The sequence below is a fragment of the Hoplias malabaricus genome, chromosome X2 (assembly GCF_029633855.1).
Source record: "Hoplias malabaricus isolate fHopMal1 chromosome X2, fHopMal1.hap1, whole genome shotgun sequence".
Lineage (NCBI taxonomy): Eukaryota > Metazoa > Chordata > Actinopteri > Characiformes > Erythrinidae > Hoplias > Hoplias malabaricus.
Window position 1 is genome coordinate 2,960,922 of NC_089819.1, and position 22,944 is coordinate 2,983,865.

Below are 22,944 nucleotides of genomic sequence, written 5' to 3' on the forward strand. Positions count from 1 at the left end.
CAGGGTTGCAGTGTGTTCACTGGGCTCTAGGAAGAAACACACCCTGGACAGGGCACTAGTTCATCACAGGCTCACCAGACATTCACATCATCACACATATGGGCACGTTTACACAGGCAGTCCACCTATCAGCATGTGTTTTTGAGATATGCAATGGAGCAACGGGAAAAAATGCTTGATTTAGTTGATGAGTCACTTTTCCTGTTATGGATTGACAGATACATGTGTGGTGTTCATATGTTTAAGTGATGGACCAGATGCAGTGTAAGAAAGCAATGAATCTGGTGGCTTTGATGTTTTGGGTTTATTGGTGTATTTGCGTGAGATGAAAGAGCATTAGAGGGTTTAAGTACTGAAGTTGGAGGATTATATATATATATATATATATATATATTTTAATAATTTCATAATTTCAAAGAATGAATAACAAGCAAGAACTTGGTGTGAGGTTCATCAGCCACTTTATTTCTAACTACTCCATACAAATATATTAATTGACACCAGACAGATGTGTAAACCATATCAGACACAGATGCTCATACACACACATTCATATACAAATTTTAAGTAAGTCTGAAAGATTTTATATACTGCAACTGAAAGTAGTAGTTCTCAGATCACATGTTCAGCAAATGTAATGTAAGGGGAGCTTTTAGCTTACATATAAAAGAGTAAGACCCATGAGAAACAACCAAACGCTGTGCTGTGTACATGACAACTACCACAACTAAATGACTCTACATTTAGCAGTCAAAACCAAAATATAAAAATAAAGTCAGATCTTCTTGGTTTTAAAAACAGGGCTTGACATTAATTTATATATATATATATATATATATATATGTATGTTAAAAATTGCAATTTAATTGCAATCTCAATACAGGTTAGAACAATGACAATTAGTTATGTTACCCAAATCCTTCGGTGCTAATGTTAAGGCACATTATTATTATTATTATTATTAGTACAGGAAAAGGGGAGAAATTATATTTCAGCTTTCTCATAAGAACAACGAGGGTGATAAAATATTCTGACTGGTAATATAGTGTTTAATAATAATAATTATTATTATTATGTAATGCAAGATACAATATTAGTTCCTCCAGGCAATTTCTTGTTAGTGGTCAAGAAATCTGTACATACTCCTATTACATTAATGCAGCAGTTGCAAAAATCTTTGAATTCTATCAACTGCAAACACGAAAGTTTGTTATTAGTGGTTGAGATAACCTGTAAACATGGCTTAATCTAGTTCTGGTGGTTCTTAAGAAAATCCTTCATATAGGCAGCGAGAATTTGAGCATCATCCAAAGTCACTGCATTGTAGAGAGAAGCTCGTATCCCACCAACAGATCTGGGGGGAGAAAAAAGATCAGTTGGACATTTATCATTAATTATCACCTGTAATTTTGTATGTCTGTACTGAGGAGTCTGGGGCTTGTCTATTTGAACTAATTAATCACATGCCAACCGCAACCCTGAACTGCATAAGCGGTTACAGATAATGAATGAATGAATCACATGACAAGCCCCCAGCCTAAGGTCCAATGATAACGTCTGGTTTTATGTTGCAATTGACCAATTTCCAACCATATCTCATTCAAATAAGTCAGACTTGTTTTGTTGTCTGTCCCTTTAAGACTGATATATGTAAATGACTTATTTTCTGCTTTGCCATTCTCAAACAAAAACATACTCTGAAATGAAATGAGTGCAGTACCCTTTTGCTCATGGTTGTCACCTAGAAGGTAACCTTTGGACAGCTATGGACTTGAGGCCAATAGGGCACTAGTTCGATCTTTTGGACCAGTAGGAGAAAATTAGGGGCAGGGGAGTAGAGGAAGTGTGCTTTATTTTTTATTTACCTTTACTTAACCAGGAAAGAATTTCACTGAGATGAAAAATCTCTTTCACAGGAGAGTCCTGATCAAGACAGGCAGCAGCACACTACTCCTTACATCTTACTCCCTTACTCCCTGGAAGGAGGGTCGTCAGCCTGCCACTGGGGTGTATGTTAGTGTGTGGGGTTTCACTTCCCCTAATCACTAGTGTAACGTATGTGAACATTTCCCCGAATTTCATTGTACTGCTGTGCTAGGGCAATAGAACCATGTTTTGTCTTCTCAAAACATTACTAAATACATTTTAAGTGAAATAAAGTTAGTCTAGATGTGTACACCATGTGAAATACCTATGTCCTTTTAATGAAATCATTCCAAGTTTCAAAGCTCCGTCCAAAAAGGACTTCTCCAGGGCTTCATCTCCCTCCTTTTTTCCAATACGGAATGGAATGTTCATGCAGCTCCGGCAATCCACGTCAACAGGGCATCTGAAGACAACATTCAGATACAAGAACATTTGGTACAAATATTCCAATGATGAGCCAAGCACTAATTCAGAGACTTTGTGACCATGTCAGCAACATGCCGTTCAAAAAATTCTGTAACACATTTAATTAGCCAGCAAAGACCTTTTGACAATTTTGTTTATACTGTAATATAAATAAATACTAAACACTTAATAAATGACAAATTGCAGGACATTTTGATGCTGACTGAATCATCACGATTCACTCACGAGTAAAATCCATTTGAGCTGTTGATGACATCGTAGATCAAAGAAGACTTCTGTGCGCTCAGTTTCTCCATGGCTTCCGTACCTCCGTTATTCTTGATCCAGTCTAGAACTAGGTTCATGATGTAAATGCTGTAAAAATGAAACAATTAGAGGAGAAACAAGGTCAATGCCAGTGTACTGTCAGCAGCATGCTTTTTTCCCTTTGAAGCTACAGTAGGACAAAATTTGCTTAAAAAAAACCCTGCTGCACTCACTTTCTGCTGACAATTTAAGTTCATTCATTCATTCATTCATCATCTTTTCCACTTAATCCATTTCAGGGTTGCAGTGGCAACAGGGCAAGCAAGGAAGCCCAGACATCTCTGTCCCTCTCATTTCGGCCGCTTGTATCCACGATCTCGTTCTTTTGGTCATTACTCAGTGTTCATGACCACAGGTGAAAGTGGGGATATAGACTGACTGGTAAGTTGAGCTTCCCATCCCTCATGAACAAGAACCCAAGGTTTGGGAGTGCTCCTTTCAAGACCCGACAGTATGCTCAGCCGAGTTGAGTTTCACCATCCTTACTGAGCACAGCTTGAACAATGTCCCCCCCTCCCCCTCCTGAGCTATCAGAGTGTGTTCCAGAACCTCTTTGAGACTGTCCGGAAGTCATTCTCCATGGCCTCTCCAAACCCCTCCCATGCTCTGGATTTTGCTTCTGCAACTCCCACAGCTGCAGCCTTTTTTATCTGCCAGTACCTGTCTGTGGAGAGCCAGCGAAGCCCAAAAAGCCTCTTTCTTCCCCTTGACATCTTACCCTCACCCCCAGTCTCCACCAAAGGGATCTCGGGTTGCCACCATAACAGGCACGAAAAAATTTTGACCACAGCTATATGCAGCCACTTCCACAATGGAAGTTCGTAATGGGGTCAATTCAGACTCCATACCTCCTCGGGAACATGTCAGAAGTTTTCTTGGAGTTTAGAGTTGAAATCCATCTGGACAGAGTCCTCTGCCAGCTTTTCTCAGCACACCCTCACTATACATTTGGGCCTACCAGGTCTGTCTGGCAGCTTTCTCTACCATCGTATCTAACTCACCATCAGATGGTGATTAGTTGACAGCTCAGCCCCGCTCTTTACCTGAGTGTCCAAAACATACAGCCTCAGATGAGAAGACATGACCACAAAGTGGATCTTTACTCTTTGGCCCAAGGTGCTCTGGTACCAACTACACTTATGAGCAACTCTAGGTTCCAACATGATTTTATCTATGTACTTCTGTGCATAACTAGCACATCACACCACTCAAGTTCAGATCAGGCAGGCTGTTCCTCCCAGTCACTCCTCTCCAGGTCTCCCAGTCATTGCCAACATGAGCATTGAAGTCCCACAGCAAACAATAGAGTCATTGAATGGAGTCCTCTCTAGAACACCACTCACTACCTCCAAGAAGGCTGAATACTCTGGGTTGCTGTTTGGTGTATGAGCACACAACAGTCAAAGTTTTCCTCTCTGCAAGCCGAAGCCGCATTGAGGTGACCCTCTCATTTACCGGGATGAACTCCAACTGTACAGCCGCCAGCAGGGGACTTGTGAATATCCCCACACCCGCCTGGCGCCTCTCACCCTGTACAACTTCTGAGTAGGAGAGAGACCAACCCCTATCGAGGAGTATGGTTCCAGAGCCCACACTGGGTGTAGAGGTGAGCCCAACTATATCTAGCTGATATCTCTCAACTTCCCATTCCAGCTCTGGCTCTTTCCCCCCACAGTGAGGCTACATTCCAGGTGCCAAGAACCAGTTTCTGCTGCCAATCTCCATGACGCCCGGGGCCCCTTCGCCCCACCACTCTGTGCCCAATGGCCATTGCACTGCACCCCTACTCTGAATCTTGCGAGTGGTGAGCCCACATGATCTTCCCACGTTGTCTTTTCAGTTTGAGCCTGGCCGGGTCACATGGGCTGCCCAGCCACCAGGCGCTCGCCGTCGGACCCTACCCCCTGGCCTGGCTCCAGGGGTAGGTCCTGTTCTTCCTTCCTCTTCCAGGCAGGGTACACTTTGATGTAATTGTAGTACTCATAGGGATGCTTCTTGAATCGTGTTTGTCTGGATCTTCACTCCAGACCTATTGACCATGGGAGACCCTACTGGGAGCTAATAGCTCCCAATGACATAGCCCTGGAGGTCATTAGACCACACAAGCCCACAATGCCCCGATCCAGTGATTTAAGTGATATCAAGAATAAATTATTGTTACTAAATATAGTTATTACATCTTCAATGTCCTACTGCCAACCTTGTTTAACATACATTCATGAAAACACAAATCTTGAAAATACTATAGAAGCCTACAATTTGTAGACACCTCTTATAAGTGAATTCAGCAACTACAAAAGTGCATCCACTGCTTAAACAGACATACAGTTCTGCAGGATCTTTTTTCTCTGGAGTGATGATTCACTCTCTTTTACCTATGGGATGTGTTAGGTGGTACTTAGGATCCAAGACTAATCCTCCACCATCAGTACCTAACATTACTAATGTTCTTGTGGCTGAATTCCACCAACTCCTTCCAACACCAAGGAGGACAATATCTCTATTAATACCTTTAGTTTTCAAAGAAAATACTGGCTGCGCGAGCAAGCACAAATGTCTGGCCATATATGTCATCTATTAACAGAAGGTGGGTAAGACATACCTAAAGCAAGGTGGTGTGTTGTAGAGGGAGTTATTTCCAGCTTGCACGTGATAGTCCAGTACAATAGGGCACTCCTTCAAGGCTTTTCCCAATAGATCCTCCCTCACAATGACAACTGTGACTCCAGCACATCCTATGTTTTTCTGTGCACCTGCAAATATCAGCCCAAACTTGGACCAAAGAATTTATTACATTAAATGTTATAACATTTAGAATTTAAAAAAACACCCTTGCCAAACAAATGAATAATTTAATAAGATATATCCTTCCAACCTTCGATATATCTACTGGTCGGGACAGGAAATTGGATGACATGTCACTAACAAGAACCACATCCCTGGTGTCAGGAACAAAATTAAACTCAACACCATGGACTGTTTCATTGCAGCAGTAGTAGACGTAGGAAGCTGAAGGATTTAGTGACCAACTGCTGCTATCTGGGATACCTGAAAAGAGGGTACACCATACACTTTCATTTTCACATTCATAAAAATCCTTATCTGGATATTTCTGCATTTCTAATATCTACAAATTTGTTGCATTCAAAAAGGGATCTAAAATAAGTAACTTTCTGTTATTAAAATGAACAAATATTCTTTAATATTCCACCCAGAGAGAGTGAAGTCAGTTTGGCTTTATCCAGCCATGGATAAATGAGGTGTCACTACAGAGTCGTTGTGGAATTTTTTTGCACAATGTTAAAACCAGCTGCTGAGTTCAAACGAGGAATGACCAAGATGAAAGATATACATTTACTATATTTGATGTCAAATTTAGTTACTCAACAGTTACTCAAAATAATGACTGTATAAAAAACTAAGACTGCATAAAAATAAAACAGACCAAACATTTAGTCTTTATAGAGAACTGTTACACTGGCAGAATTTAGGTAGTATTTTATTATCCCAACAACTGCAATCAAGATATTACTAACTTGAAAACAAAATAATTCATGTTGAATGTGTTTTTAGACATTTTAATATAGACATTTTAATGTATTAATATCTGGGTTCCCTTTAATCTTCCCTTTTATCCTCACCCTGACCTAACCTGCCCCAGGGAATGTTGCATGTATGAAGGTAGTTTCCATAATGATGTCCCTATTGGAAAGTGAACTCTTCCTGCAAGATTAAGTCTCATGCTCAATAACAAACAGCATCATACTGTAGTTTCGAATGCTCAGAAGATAAGGTGACTGTTACTTTAGGACTCACTGGTGTATTTGTCCAGTTTTGGGTGAACCACATTCACTTTGCCATACTTTTCTGCCTCTTTAGCAGCCTTCGCAGACCAGGTTCCGGTCACGATGTAATCCGCACATCTATCCTCCTTCAGTCCGATCAAATTAAGGGGAACAGCACTGAACTGCCCTGTTCCACCACCTTGAAGAAATAACACCTTATAGTTCTCAGGTATATTCCTGTATAAACAAAAAACAATATCACAGAGTTTATAAGAGTTCATTTGTAAAGAAGCATCTAGTGTAAATGTACCCATTTCTAATCAAAACTCACAGAAGCTCACGAAGAAGATTTTCTGTGGTGTTAATAATCTTGGTGAAATCTGCTGTCCGGTGGCTCATCTCTAATAGTAATAAGAAGAAACATTAATATCAGTACATACATATAAGCTAAGTAACATAATATCAAAAATGGTTGCTCACCAAGGACACTAATTCCAGTGCAATTGTAATCCAACAGCTCCTTCTGTGCTTGGAGCAAAACCTGAGGGCAAAAAAAAAAGTCTGAAAACATAATGTGGTTTATTGTGTTGTACTTTAACTCTCCCACAAAACAGCCATTACCATATCGTTGCTGTCCAATCAAAAACATTTAAATTTCATGAACCAATGAATGAACCAATAGAAATAACTTGGAAAATAATTTTCTGCATTGACTTCAATTGAAACTTAAGAGTGTTTTTTCCCCTTTCCTGCTATTTTGGAGACGTTTTTGATAAATGACACATCACAAACACACAGAGCAAAGAAACAAACTTGGTCAATGTCATTGCACAATGCAGAAAATGTGCCTTCTTCACAAAGATGTGTGCTAGAAACCTTTTGTAGGACTGTTAAGATTAAAAGGAAATTCTAACAACTTTCAGCACTGTAGCTAAAAGATACAACAACCAAGCATTTATTTTCTTGGTGGGGATTCCTCAGTTGCAAACATTAACCTAATAAAAAAAGACGTAGAAACTGGCCATCGGGAAGACTACAATCAAACCTCAAGTATGATCAAATGGATTTAATGGTCTTTTTGACTGATTTTTTAACACTTAATTTGAGCTCAATACACTCTACTAACAACCGAGTAGTAAACCTGCTTGGACACATTTTCTAAAACAGACATGACATAAATCTGTCAAGTTGTAAGCTGTTCTAGAAATTCTAGAAGTTCTAGAAATATTTCTGTGAGCATCTGAATACATTTAGCCATATGAACATAAGTGCAGTCAAGTACTGACATTGAATGACTCTGCATGGTTCTGCATCAAAAACCCCAGAAGCTGACCAATGCTGAGGCTTTATAATTATAAAATTATAGTTAATGCTTTACCTTGAGCATTATGTCCTTATGCCGGGGGTGTCCGAAGTCCAGCCACCGGGCCAAATTTGGCCTACCGTAAGATTTTAATAGGCCCGCGGCATCACTTTTAAAAATACATCATTAGTGGCCCGCTGGCACTTGGCAGTTCTTTCTTTCGCCTGACGGTGGCAGCAGTGCGCCAATGTATATGATATTGCACCACTGTGTTAATGAACTACGTGAAACTTTAAAGCAATTCATTTCTCTGGGACAGCAAAGCAATTCACAGAACGATATTTGGTGAGGGCTACAGCAAAAAATAAAAAATAAAATTTGTACTTTACACTCTTTTGATATCCTGCAGCAGTTGATGCTCTAAAATTAAATTCAGTAGTTAATAAATATAAACTGTTTTGTATATTTGCGTTTTTCAATTTTTTTTAACACACTGTTATAAACGATATATTTGGAAAATGTTTGGAGCCCCCTGCCTTAGGCTCATGTTCAGACCCCGCTTTGTGGAAAACCGCCCCCTGTAGCGCTGTTTACGGTGACGTCACTGCGAGGTGAGAAAGATGCGCCAATAAAAAACTTCACAGAAACTAAGGGTTAACCTCAAAAAAGCAGCCCTAACTACCTCAGCATGTCCTCAGGCAGGAGCTGGCAGGTTTCCAAGTCGGGAACTCACCGAGACAGAGGACAAAGCTGAATGTATGGCTGATGCAACATGATCACACAAATACACCACCTCAGCCCAGGTTTTTTTTTTTACCAACGAAGGCAAAATAGCTGCCGAGTTAATGTAAACGAATTTGGAGCAACAATATACAGAATACAATGTCCATGCTGTTTTGTGTGATATATAAGACAGAACGAGGAAAATAAATCCTCCCGAATAAACAGCAGATGCTCGTGTGAATGGGAGTCAGCGGAGAACTTACGGAGGGGGGGAGTTTCGCCGGTCCTGCCCCAAAGTTAATGGTTTTCGCCTCCATGGTGCTTTCTGTCTGCGCAGGCTTTATGCTGAGGCTGTGGGCTGAGAGGTCCTTCGGCTAGTTTGCGATGCTCAGTCTCAGTGACCTACTTTCTCTCTGAGGCGCACTCAACTTCATTAACGCTTGGTTGCCTCCAACCAAGGGCGAAACCAAATGACTCCATCCTCCCTACTTAGTGCACTAGGAAGGATTTTACACAAACCCAGACAGAGCACATTATGTTCAACATAAATCAGTTTCAGATTCTGTTGGACGTTCTCAGGTCCTTAATGAACAGAATGAACTAAATTAGGGAGCATGACAAAAAATGTCGCATTTTACCCTGCTGCCTTTAAAGGTAGTATGAAGTGGTTTGAGATTCACCCAAATTTTTTTTTTGCCCGTGTTTTGGTTGGCCGCTGGCGCACGCTTACTGCTGTTTTGCACTTCCGATTGGACGGTTGTGTTGAGCGGCGAATGTCATTGGCTGTTCTCTTCACGCCACTAGAACGTGATCACGATGCAGGTAGCGATTAATGTAGCGTGAAATATTTAGAAATACAGAGAAGTGCTTAGTCAGGAGTCAGTCTGTTTCCACAGGAGCGTGGACTCGCTTATATTCTGCTCCTAAAAGTGTGGTTATAACTTCCAAACAAATTCTGAAATAGAAGCATCTCAAGTAAATAAACAAATGTATTAATATAAAAACACAATGAAATAAAATAAAACTTCGTCAGAACTTAACCATAGAGCCTCCAAAGGCGAGGGCGAAAGAGTAGAATTCGTCTAAACCACTTCGTTTGGGTTTTTTCATTGGAAATAACTTACATTTTTGCCAAACAAAAAAAAAACATTTTTATGCGCTTTATCAATGACCAGAAGGCAAGGCAAGTTTATTTATAGAGCACCTTTCATACAAAAGCAATTCAAAGTGCTTTACAGAAAAGAAAATTTAAGTTAAGTTAAATTAAAAGCCAGAATAAAATCATAAATGTCCAATAAAAACACTTACATAAAAAGAATACATTTATTAAATGATTAAAACAATTTAAAAGTATACAATAAAAGAAAAGAACTGAAGTGCCCTTCCTGAATAAAAGTGCAAAGTATTTAAGACTGAGCTGTAAACCTGCTCCGACAGGAATGTTTTAAGCCTTGATTTAAAAGTGTCTAAAGTCGGGGCTCTTCTAATATCTTCTAATAAATAACAGTCAACTGGTTCCATTTAAGAGCGGCATAGAAGCTAAACACTGCCTGAAGGGACATTTAAATACAGTTCCAGGGCAGGCAGACCCGAACAACCACGAGATATGCCTAGGTCAATCCTAAACGAATAAAAAAAATATATGGTGGAAATTGAAGGCCAACAACTCCCCCTGGTGACCACAAGTGGTAATACACCTCATAGACCCAGCGTGCTTCACTAGAAATACTGAATGACTAAAACCGTCTGAGGCGGAAAATATTAGGCATCAAGTGAACAGTCAGTTGATGTGTTGAAAGTAGGAAACTGGGCAGATGTAAGAATCTGAGAAATGTGGACGAGGGCCAAACTGTGAAGGTTGTGGTATTTTGGACAGAGAACCTCCAAAACAGCAAGTTTTGTGTGTTTTTTTTTTTTTTCAGCTGTGCTCTGGTTAGTACCTACCAAACTTGGAGGACAACCTGTGAGAACATGCGACAATGATGCACGAGTGAGCTATTATTTTGGCATACACCACATTTCCCCCCAGTATGTCAAATTTACCCCAAAACAAATTAATAAATACTTTATTTTCCAGACATGTGTGGTCTTTGTACTTATTTCCACTCAAAATATTAAGAGAACCATTCATTCACCCATAGACAGCCAATGTTTCCTTTATGCAGCAGTATATAGAAATGTGCTTTGCTAAAGTTACAGTTGGTCTGTTTACAGAAGTTTTTAGTACTTTCTTTCTTTCTAGACACATGGCTGAGATTTAGCAATTCTGAATTCATCTTTAACGAGAAGGTAGCATCTTGGCAAATCATACATTAATTGTCTGTAACTGCGTATCCAGTTCAGGGCTGTGGTGTGTCTGGAGCCTACCTCACTCTGTGCAAGGTGGGAACACACGCTGGAGTGGGGGGGTACCAGTCCTTCGCAGGGCATCACACACTCACACATTTACTCACACACTCACAACTATGGACACTTTCGAGTAGCCAAACCACCTACAAACTTGTGGTTTTGGACCGTGGGAGGACACTGGAGCAAATCATACATATTTCAAGTTATTTTATTTACATGATGATAAAAATCTGACATGGTGGGGCATGTATTAAAGCACACAAGCAAGAATAATCTAAAGCACACCCTGTATGCTTCCATTTTTTTTTTTAGTATTTTACTTAGAATAAGACTTAGCCATGTAGTCATGCATTTAATTGCACATGTGGACTGGAGATTGATCTATAAATTACATCTGCAGCTTCTCAACCTTGGCTCACAGACAGATATAGGGTGCTTTATGTGTATATTTTAAATTACTGCTTCACATAAGGGCATATAAAACACGCCCAGTAATACTCCATGCAAACAGAATTACCTGGAAAAAGTATGTGATTGCATAGAAATGTATGATTTTGCTAAACCCACTCTTCATTTGGCTGTGAACCAAACTTTAATGTTCAACACCGTTGTGATATGAATCTGTTCTCTATCTGCTGCATCTGTGGTGTGCAGTCATTTATCACAGACAAGAATTTTCAGGTCTGTCCTTGTGTAAATAAAATCAAAACACCCTTGGTACATGTCCACTGGCTCCTACAATAAGTCTAGTCTTTCCTCTCATATTAAGTTATTTCATCATGTGATGCTACAAGGCTGATTAAAGCCAGTGACCACAAGTCTTCAAACTTCGCTGCTAACCCAATACCACTGGTCAGCCAATAGGAGAACACTAACAGTCCAGAGCATTAAGCTCAAAAATGAAAGGGTGAGGGCCGTCCTACTCACCTCTACACAGTGAGTGCAATGATGCGCTAGTAAACTTGGATGGCTGAGGTATCACTGGGGATTGAACCCAACTTCAGGGCTAATGCTTAGACATTTGAGTCCTTGAGGAGCCCATAATAAGACTGTTTTGGACCAACAGGTTGTGGTTGTTTTTACCTAAAGGGAAATGTTTGCTTAATATATATATGCTACAGATGAATGAGGAATGTTTACATTAAAAATGCTGGAGTATTCCTTTAAAGCCGCTATATTTATCATTGACAATGACCTATGGTTAATCAGTTTTTGTGGCCATCTTTAATGTCCCCTGCTGTCCGCGTAATTAGAGATAAAGATGGACTATATATAAATTGCATAAAGCAAAGAGAATAAAACATTTTACTATATTATACCGTATTATTATAGTATTAACAGCACGGTAATATTGGAATATTAATACTCAATTTCCCTCACATGATCACAGTGTGGCTGATGTGATCTGTCTTACAGCAGCTTTGAAAAGAGGAAAAGTCCAAACTTTTAGCCAAACTTTAGTCACTGCAGCTGGTGCCTTGATCCCTCTCTTCTCTCTGGGACAGGTGATCTTCTGATTGGGCTATATTTTCTAGTGTCTGGGGCAGGTTATCTTCCGTGTGGAGGACGTCTGGGCTTAGGTTTCGGGTTTCTGCAATAAGACGTTTAACCCCCACCATCCAGTGGCTAACTTCATTCACATAATCCACCATCAGGGATCTGTGGATCTCATCAGCTGCATCCCACTCCTTCTTCTTTAGCTCTAAACAAAAAGAAAAAAATTTTTTTTATAATTGCTATTCATTTTATGTATTTCAGAAAAAAGAGAATTGGATTTAAAATGAAAGACTGGTGAAAAACAACCCAAATACGTATCAGAAACACATGCATAAAAAATTTATTTATTTGTTTACTTTAAAAATCATGGTTAACCACAACCACAACTTTCTAAAGCTTCGCATATCTAGGTGGTTTAAGGCTTATAGCTGCTGCCGTAAGCCTCTCACCTCTAAAGACGATGCGTTTTAATCAAACTCTGATTAATGCTAAAATCGCATTTATTTAAAAGTGCATTTTATATATTTGTGAAGTCTTGGTCTTGAATTTAAAATCTATTTTTAAAGTGTCGAATCTGCGTTTGTGGATCAGGTCACTCGCCTGTATTCCGGGACGTAGTTTTGTTCGTTTCCTCTCGCGGGATTTTGGATTTTGAGACTTCCCGATTCACGCACAAATGCAGCTTTATCCACAAATGTAGCCAGCACGCGAACAAGCCACCGCTAGGTGGAACTCTTGTTTTTGAAGGTGTGGGGCCCAATATCACACCCCCATTCTGATGAGACTTTTTAACACGCACAAGTATAGAAGCAAATCTGTCTCAACAGACTTTGAAATATTATCACATTTGAATTTGTTGCTTTTGAATTTAAGTCTTCAGATTTCCACCTCTGAATATTTTGCTTTGCAATTATGCATCTGAATATAATTCAAGCTTAAAAAATTCATTCATTCATTATCTGTAACTGCTTAACCAGTTCAGTGTGGGGAAATTTGTCTAAATACACAGGGCATTATCTCTTTATTTTTAAAAATGTGTCAAACATCTGAAAGACTCACTGAAGACACAATATAACAGACTATTGATGTCCTGAAGATGAAGAAATTTTATTGTGGAATTTTTTTTGTAATGGCCCTATGAACACAGCATGTGATTTGACAGAATGAACTGTGGGTCTACAGTCGTGTGAAAATTAGAACACCCCGTGAAAGCCTTTGTCTTTTTAAACATATTTAAATATTTGACTTTCATTTGAACAGCACTAAGAAATTGACCTTATACAAATAAAACTGAAGAAATTACTTATAAACATAGGTTGTACAATGTAATTGATTTTGGCAGAGAGGATTTGGTAAATTTTTGATGGGTGCAACCCACATACTCAGCTCTACTGCTCCTCCACAAATGCATGTTCCTTACAAATGTGGCACCATTGAAAAAAAGGGAAATTAACAGGCTTTTCAATTGTATAAGATTTAAAGAATCATTGTTACAACAAATAAATAATCTACCAAATATTTATAATAATATTAGAAATAACCAGACATTATTAATATACACACTGACATTCAGTGTTTAAACAAACACAAATTTATAAATTCAGCTCTGCACTTTGGGATATTATATTTGTACTACACCTTGATAATCTGACAATTAAAAAATAAAAATGCCATAGGATATATATACTTCAAAGTTCACGTTTCCACATATTCATCATGTCACTTGCTATATTCACAGGGCCATGACAAAAATTCCGCAATGACATTTCTTCATATTCAGGATATTAATAGTCTGTTTTATTGTGTGAGCCTTTTAGATTATTCACACTTTGAAAATAAGGAGATAATGCCCAATGAATTTAGCCAAATGCACAATTTCCCCACACATTCTATCGTGTCCAATGCTATGTTTATAGGGCAATTATATAAAAATTCCACAGTAAAATTTATTTTTTCAAGTGTTCTTGAAAATTCACAAGTTCAATTCAAGAGCAAGATTAGTTCAGCAGATTAGTTCTGCACCACGCTCCATCTGATATATTTGGTGAAAATGTGAGAGTGCGCGGAAGTAGTCACGTGTGTGAGCCGTAGCCGCAGATTCGAGCAGGTGCAGTCACTGACTTGTGTTTGTGCAAGAGAAATATCACCCCCCAAAATAACTAAAAAAAGATATATATTTCTGAGGTGTGTTACTCGCACTGCACAGATTCATATGTTGGTTTGCGAAAGTGCACATTTTATACAAGTGTGCGAATGTGTTATGAACCATATATACTGCTACAAATGGAGCAAAACTGTGAGCGTATGATATTTTTGTACTTGTGTGTGTAGAACTGGATTTGTGCAGCTGCAGTGAAGAGTTTGTGAAGGTGTAACTGTTAAGTGGTTCTTGAACCGGTTCTGTTGCTGATTCTTGGAACCTTGGTTCTTTCCAGTGAACCTCCTGATCTTATTTTTTTACTGTGACTTCTAATGTACCGCGACCCTGAAATGGAGAAGTGGAGAAGAAAATGATGATGATGATGATGATGACTTCTAATGTACTGATAAACATGTGTGACTATTTTCTACAACTACAAATCTCACTGTCACAAGTGTTCAGGGGTTTTCCACCAAATATACCTCCATAGAAATGCGAAAAGAAATCCGCAAGAGGAAATGGAAAAAATATACATCATGGATAACAGGTGAGTGACTTGATCCAAAAATGCAGATTCCACACGTAATTAATACAATTTAAATTTGAGGATGAGACTTTACAAATATATGCAATGAACTTTTAAACAAATGCAAAATTTTCACATCGAAACATGATTTATCAATGAATGCCAAAAACATGTATCCATGAATTTAATTAATGTACAAATTGAAGACTGGGACACACTTATTTGTGAACAGCGAAACACTTGTGGAATACAATTTACACATTTGTTACGTATTTTGTAACTAATCTCTCTCCGTAAATTTGTCAATAACAAAAATACGATTATTTGCAGTGTAGTGTTTGTAGCTGTAGTCATAATCATTTATATCTTGACTTAATATGCAGGACAGGACTAAATGACTCACCCTCGGAAAGTCCATTCATTCTACATTTAACTGGAAGGGAAAGTTTCCCACTCTTCCACATCTCCTCAAAAATCTTCAGCCGCCTCTCAACATCATCACAAACCTGTTTCTGTGGGGTTTAAAAAAAAATGGACAGGACTCTAAATATGTTATTAAATTAGCCATAATAAGATGTAAAATATCATATGTCAATCCATTAAAGCTTCACAAACAGCCAAGCCCACTCTATTCCTATCTACATCTACAACATTTCTGCTATCGCATACTGTTTAATATTACACCTCACCACCTGTGTTCATTTATGTTAACTTTTACAGAACATTTATTGCTTTATCTTTTTTAAGAAAAAAAAAAGAACTGGTCACAGTGGCTGTATGTAAATGTGCGAGGGTTATAACATTGCAGTGATGACAAATTCAGTAAGTATTATGAGAGGGGAATAGCTTTCACATCGAGGAATGTTGAAAATTTTATTCAAGCAAAGACACAGTGCCACTGATAGAACAAATGTTCTTATGAGGCATCAAAAGATATTATACAGATAATAGCGCCTACTTCTAGAGACCTTTCAGCCTGCTAAATGTGAGTGAATGACAGAAAGGCAGGCAGACTTTACTTCTAACACCTATTAACACTAGTAGATGACAAGTTGCTTTCATCTGTCCAAGTTCTTTAGGGTGTGTTTGAGGCGGTTCGCACGGTCGTATTGGCGTGTACAAGGTCCAAGCTTCACTGTTCACCAGAGACACAAAACAGTATCTGCTACTTTCTTTTTCTTCAAATTCTCATTGTATATGTGCAAGCATGCCTCATATAAAATGGGAAACAAACAGCAGTTATGAGCATCTCTCCCATGCTGAAAACCACACTGTTGAGAGTAGAAAAGCTAGGGCAATGTCTGTGATCGGGCAGAGGAATTTGTTGAAGCCATTTGCTGAAAATGTCACTTCACAGTGTCATAACTAATTTGCATAAAGTTAAGAAAATCTCTACTTGATTTGTCGCTTCTCGTTCTGTCGCCGTGTCACGTCTACAAATCAGGTTCTCCCATAAGAACTGATTAATCACTTTTCACTCTGTCACCTGCCAGTGTGAATGCATGGTAAAAATAGTTTTGCATTATATGATCCTATAAACACACTTCAGAATCGTCTACAGTACTAATGTGGTTTGCCTGAAAACCTGTTTTGAGGAAATTATGATTAATTCACACTTATAACATACTAACTAGGGGTGGGCGATATAATATTGCTCACGATAATACCAGTATGTTTTTTAATTCATAAGACTTTTTGCCATATTGCGATATTGTGACATAAGCGCGAGCTTTCAAATGCAGGTGAGTGAACGTGACTTGAGCTCAAGCTAGAGCTGGGGAATATATCGGAAATATCATACGATTTTGAAAATATTCATTATATCGAGCATACCAAGGATGCGCAGCTTTCCATCCGGTACATTTAAAACCGCACAAATGTCCCGTGTATTTCTCTCTCGCATAAGCACCCACAGATACACACCACGCTGTCCTGCCATTGTTATTGTTATCGTGCACAAGTCTACCTCTCTGTTAACTGTTAAGTCAACAAAGGACAAAAATTGAAACTGTGGTGAAGCTTTTATTCCAAAAAAAAGAAACAGCGCTGTTAAGACCATGACTTCTTTGAGACATGCTGCTCTCCCTCAGCCGGAGGGCGAGGGCAGACAATCCACGGTCCTAAACAGACAATGCGCTTCTAATTGGTCATCACTTTTATTTAGCCAATCAACAGCCAGACTTAGCTAGCCATCCAAGTCTTGAAGAAACTACATTTATTTTTCCCTCATCACATCTGTGATGTTCAGTTTTAGGGCCACGGCGTTGGAGGGGAAGAGAAAAAAAAAAAAAAAGATTCAGAGAATAAAGTCAGAATTCTGAGAAACATCTTGGAATAATTGAGTAAAAAAGGTCTATATAATTCAGAGAATATAGTCAGAATATTTAGAGAAACACTGGGTTATTATTTTCTATAATATGTAGACAGACAGTCTCACAGTCTGTGCACCATGGAGTGAGTTGTGAAACAGAATTATTTATTAAACGCATCCACACGACGTGACGAATAGCCCCCGTCAGTGCAGTCCCTTAGGCTTTAGTTTATTGTAGAGTCCGAGCCATGACACGATGGAGCCTCGTGGGCACGCAAGAGTTCCACTCGCTCTGTACCTAGCATTTTCATGATCATTAAATGTATCCTGCGAAACTGCCTTCTTCTGAATAAATGGGTTCATGCACCGATTCAAGGTTTAAACACTAATCACAATCTGGTCCTGATGTGGAAGAGAACTGCGTGTTTATTACTGAAATAGTAATAAACCATAGTATGACTAAAGCAACACACTGCATTCCTCAATTACACTGTGTGTCCATTATACATGCAGCGAATTTTTGTTTTTTCAATGCCGTGGCCTTAAAACTGACTGACTTTTAGAATTAAAGTAATTCTTTATATATAAACATCACATTAGACAATTTCATTTAAGATTAAATATTAAATTATTTATATGAACTGTTTGTGAAGACACCATTTGTTTACATTGTTATATATATATATAAAACAACGTAAACAAATTTTGTCTTCACAAACAGTTCATATAAATAATTTAATATTTAATCTTAAATGAAATTGTCTAATATATATATAAAAAGCAGCAGCTTGGATGTAGGCAGTTTGTTTCTTAATGCAAGATATTCCGTGTCAGGCAGATACACTGGGTTGAGTTTACTTGAAGTGCGCACTGTGTAACAGCACTATCTAGGAAAATTTAAGTATCTAATCGGGACTCTGTATCGGCAGATACTCAATATTAAAAGACTCGAATCTGGATCAGGGGCAAAAAAATTTGATCGGGACATCACTATTTCTTAGACATACAGTTGATAATTACAGTTAGATAATGGAGCATGTTCTTTTTGGTAATAAAAAAAATAAACACTAATACTGACATTATATTTTGTTATGGTTTTCATAATATCTTATTGTATCTTATATTGCCATTTCTTTTAGGCATATCAAGTTTTTGGTCCTATCGCCCAGCCCTAATACTAACAATTAAACACAAATTTTAATACCTTTACAGATTGTCTACATCCAGCGAGTGCCCAGAGAAGTGGTGCCTGAACATCTGCAAAGTTTGGTTCATTCTCTGCCTGCACAGATGTATTTGTCTTTAAGCAACTGGAAGGTGATCCTATTGCTCCACCTGAAGGGATTCTGCTCTTTGGAGGAGGTGGGGTCGATAGACATACAGGAGGTGGCCCTGGATTATTTGGAGAGACTGAAGGAGGAGGCAACCCTGGTCCAGGACCTGCAAACATTGGTATTTGATTACAGCAACAACAATTTTTAAAACATAAAATATTTTAGTAAACTGAATAAATCAGATTAGAACTGAGGATGTCACAAAACCTCAAGCTGTTTTATATGATGTTTGAATCCAGGCAATGTGATCTAAGGATCCTACAACAAATGAGCAGCTCTCTACAAATTGGTGTTTCAGCACCAATCTCTTCTCTGTGTTAGGTAATATATTTAGGTTTATTCAAGTATGATATGATATCACTAAGCATATTTAAAACTTTGCTGTGTCTTGGTTTCTCATTCACGTATTCATTGTCTGTAACCGCTTTTTTCTGTTCGGGGTCCAGTGCGTCCATAGCCTACCTGGAATCATTGGGTACAAGGCAGGAACACACACTGGACAGGGCGCCAGTCCATAACATGGCACCACACACTCACCCAGCCTCTCATACACTTACATCTATGGACTCCTTTTAACAGCCAGGCCACCTATCAGCATGTTACTTTGAACTGATGCTATAAGTGAAGTTATGTAATAACATAAATTTGGGAGTAGGACCACGCCCGAACTCCTCCTCTCAGCCCTATATATACCCCGCAAATTCACGCCGTTTCCGCGTCGGACAAACTCGTCTCATTTAGTTCAGGAGATGGATCTCGACTCGACTGCTTCACGACGACAGCTCGCTCCTCCGCGCTGGGTCATTCCTGCTGATCCCCGTATTCAGAGCCGTGTTTGGCCTTTATCAAGCCCACTGAGCCTCCTGTTTTAAACTCGCTCCCGCCTCCACCCCGTCTCCACCCTTTTCTCATATTCATTTATCTAACGGGGGGTCTGGCTTCATATGCATTAATAAGCCGCCCTGAACTCTTCCCTGTTTCAGCCTCTACGGGCATGGTCCGTACTAGCAAATATTACTTAATACTATTAGTTACAAACCTATAAACTTCTACAGAGAACAAACAAACAAAACCATTTGCGAAATCCCCAGCCCCCTCACACAAACTTAACTGGTGTAGAGTATTTGTTTTGTAACATTTGCATTGGAGGACAAACCTGAAACATAAAAACACTTCCATTTCTAGTTTCTGTGGTAGTAACTTTAAGAAGAAATTTAAGGTATTTTCCCAAACAGGGATTAAGACTAGCCCTGGACAACACAGCATTTTGATTCGTGATTTTCCATTGAAAGGAGGATATAATCCAGGACTAGGCTTAATTCCTGGGAAACCAACCCAAAATGTCTTGGCTGATCAATCATTTTGGGAGTAAGGGAGGAACTGTGTAAATATTACATTTTCTAACACCTGTAGGACATGTACTGCCCATAAATACACAAAATAAGTTAAGATACCTGCACAAATCAGCAAGCGCCTAATCCCACTAACCATGTTACATAATCTAGCCACTTACTTTGGCCTACGAGCTGAGGTGGGGGCACCCTCTTGTTGAGAATATTTCGTTTTGTTCCTCCAGCACTTGTCTGCAGGCCGTAAGAAAACTGTGGTGGGTCATTCCAACCCCGCTCCTGATTTCCTAAACAAGATAAAACAAAGTACAGAAAGTTCATTTTCTAAAAGGTTTTTCGCTAACTACTGATTAGGTTTGTAATGTGTGGTAAACCACTTTAATGCATTTCATGCTTCAGTAACGACACTGATATTGCTGAAGTTTTTCGAGACACAGCCAATCACGATTATTTTGCTTGCAAATAGGAAATGTTTATAAATGTATGGTGTTAGAACTTTTATTTTGGTTTTGTCAGTAAAAATGGATCTATATTGTTTTATGATAACATGTATTATTAATCTCATGAATGCTGTAGGCTGTATGAGGTCCTAACATTTAGGAACCATCAGGAACCTAGGAAAACACTCTTCTATGAAACCAGGGGCCTGGCTCTCAATTTTATGAAATTGCAGTTAGTTTGTGAAAAATATTTATTACTAAAACTTGATTTTAACATTGCAATTTACACCTATTAATAACTTGTATCTCTTAAACGTCTGCACTATGCTTCCTGTTTTAACTTATTGATTAAGTTGTCAGGAGAAGCAACACATTTACATATTTACACTCATTAGCCAATAGCAGCTCCTCTCGAACAGTTTCAGGTGTTCTTCATGGGGCACCTCCGGAGATAGAATAGAAAGTGAAACTGTTCTAATAAATGTCTTAAATTTATGCTCGATATGGCAAAATATCTTGTTATTCAGAGTGTGTAAACGAAGGTTAAGAACAGAAAACGTGGAGAGCCTGTTCCTCTGCCCCCGTAGCTGAGTTTAAAGAGTCCACTTTTCAGGAACCTTAGTGGGACAGTGTGACGTGGCCGAGGGCAGTCTCTCCAAACCTAACAGACTCACGCGCTAATTCACAGACTCCCTGTCTCTGTCCATGACATACTGACTACACGTCTTTACCTGGTTTAATGTAAAAGTCGTCCATTGAAAATGATCCTGCTCCAGATCAGCACAGGGACTCGGGGCGAGACGCCAACACAACATCCACAAATATCTGGACACTCAACAAAACCGGTGTCGCATTTCAAAATAAAGGTCCTTCTTTGAATGTTTTTTTTAATAAAACAAAGCTGTAATAAAAATAGACTTTTTTATTGTTGTTTTACGTCCTCGTTCATGTAAAGTAGAATTCGTCGTGCCTTTTAATTTAAAATACAATAATTCCTGCTTCTTTTAAAAAATATCTAATCAATATAATCATACATAAAAACTTTTACTCATGTGTTTACGTCAGAGCACGAGAGTAGGGTAAACTATATTAACCAATTATATCACTATTTAAAAACGCTCACATATCCAATCACATCTTTTTGGATAAATCATTCATTCATTCATTTTCATACAGTTTTGATGAGACCAAGGCCCACCTGATGACATTGGATGGGGCATCACAGGGCATCAAACACAAACACACACACAAGCACACGGACACTTTTGAATAACCAATCCATCTACAGTGTGTGTTTTTCAAACTCCTCAGAGACAGTCTCATGAACCCATAACTGCAGGACCCTGGAGCTGTGTGACAGAGACATGACCTGTTGCGCAACCTGGATAAAATCACGCCCAGCCCATATAACTTCCTGCCCAAACGTCCTGTTTTGCTCAGATATCTGTCACATGAAAAAATAAAATGAATTCAAATTTTCATTTTTTCCATTTTCTATTTCTCTTTCTTAGTTGCTATCTGTCTATTTCTTTCTATCTTTCTTTTCTGGGGTATGTATTTGTCTGTGTCTATTTATTACAACTACTCACCATTTATTTTGATATGAAATCATTATCTTTAATGCTTTGAAGGAGATTTGTTTTATTGCTATGACAAATAGAAATAAATTAGTTCTGTTTTATTTAGTATCCCTGTACTGTGTGTCATTTAAATAAATAAATAAATAAATAAGGGCGGCACGGTGGCGCAGCCACACAGCTCCAGGAACCTGGAGGTTGTGGGTTCGATTCCTGCTCCGGGTGACTGTCTGTGAGGAGTTGGTGTGTTCTCCCCGTGTCCGCGTGGGTTTCCTCCGGGTGCTCCGGTTTCCTCCCACAGTCCAAAAACACACGTTGCAGGTGGATTGGCGACTCGAAAGTGTCCGTAGGTGTGAATGTGTGTGTGTGTGTGTCTGTGTTGCCCTGTGAAGGACTGGCGTCCCCTCCAGGGTGTGTATTCCCGCCTTGCGCCCGATGATTCCAGGTAGGCTCTGGACCCCCCGCGACCCTAAATTGGATAAGCGGTTACAGATAATGGATGGATGGATAAATAAATAAATAAAAACCATCATTCTTGGATGAACACTACTTCCCGTGAGTACATGGGTCAGAACTGCTGCTAAAACAGGTTGACATATTCTGATGTGTGGGTTTCTTAGACATCACAGTACACAAAATACAGCAAGTACTTATATGAAACTTGCAGAAGAACCTTTTGTAATTTAGGGTGTGCTGCATCCCTGTTTCCTGAGTGGATTTTGTTTATAATTGCAAATGTGCTCACATTCAAGGAGAACACAAACAGAACTGGGCCAGGGCTTGGTGTTAGAAATATATTCTACATAATGGAATTAGATTTGTGTAAAAATAACGAGTGTAAGTTTAAAGTATCAAATGGAAAATATATATAATTCAAAACTAAATAAATAAAACTTGAAACTAGGGACTAGCATTCCCTAAATCAAATGCTCCATGTACTACAATCCGGTGG

At 38.9% G+C, this 22,944-nt stretch overlaps 2 protein-coding genes across 2 annotated transcripts; both read right to left on the reverse strand.

Annotated features, from left to right (window-relative positions):
* Positions 1–453: 453 nt before the first annotated feature.
* On the reverse strand, positions 454–8,867 carry LOC136677163 (phosphoserine aminotransferase-like). Its single transcript, XM_066654603.1, has 9 exons — positions 8,733–8,867; positions 6,924–6,984; positions 6,775–6,844; positions 6,475–6,680; positions 5,534–5,706; positions 5,261–5,430; positions 2,578–2,706; positions 2,192–2,329; positions 454–1,354 (listed from the first exon to the last, which is right to left on the reverse strand). Exons 1-9 carry the CDS (start codon positions 8,784–8,786, stop codon positions 1,249–1,251), a joined length of 1,107 nt encoding a protein of 368 aa, XP_066510700.1. The 5' UTR covers positions 8,787–8,867; the 3' UTR covers positions 454–1,248.
* An 879-nt stretch (positions 8,868–9,746) lies between these two features.
* Positions 9,747–21,261, reverse strand: LOC136676882 (steroid receptor RNA activator 1-like). The gene is made up of 5 exons (XM_066654154.1): positions 21,147–21,261; positions 20,140–20,262; positions 18,497–18,732; positions 15,385–15,493; positions 9,747–12,520 (listed from the first exon to the last, which is right to left on the reverse strand). Exons 1-5 carry the CDS (start codon positions 21,169–21,171, stop codon positions 12,276–12,278), a joined length of 738 nt encoding a protein of 245 aa, XP_066510251.1. The 5' UTR covers positions 21,172–21,261; the 3' UTR covers positions 9,747–12,275.
* Positions 21,262–22,944: the final 1,683 nt, after the last annotated feature.

Coding starts and splice junctions, on each gene's coding strand:
- LOC136677163 (XM_066654603.1), bottom strand. CDS start 8,786: ATGGAGGCGAAAACCATTAACTTTGGGGCAGGACCGGCGAAACTCCCC. Junction 6,985..8,732: donor CGGCGAAACTCCCCCCCTCC/GTAAGTTCTCCG, acceptor TTTTGCCCTCAG/GTTTTGCTCCAAGCACAGAA. Junction 1,355..2,191: donor ATTTCATTAAAAGGACATAG/GTATTTCACATG, acceptor TTCTCCCCCCAG/ATCTGTTGGTGGGATACGAG.
- LOC136676882 (XM_066654154.1), bottom strand. CDS start 21,171: ATGGACGACTTTTACATTAAACCAG. Junction 15,494..18,496: donor GATGTAGACAATCTGTAAAG/GTATTAAAATTT, acceptor TAAACCCCACAG/AAACAGGTTTGTGATGATGT. Junction 12,521..15,384: donor AATGAATGGACTTTCCGAGG/GTGAGTCATTTA, acceptor CTTTTTGTTTAG/AGCTAAAGAAGAAGGAGTGG.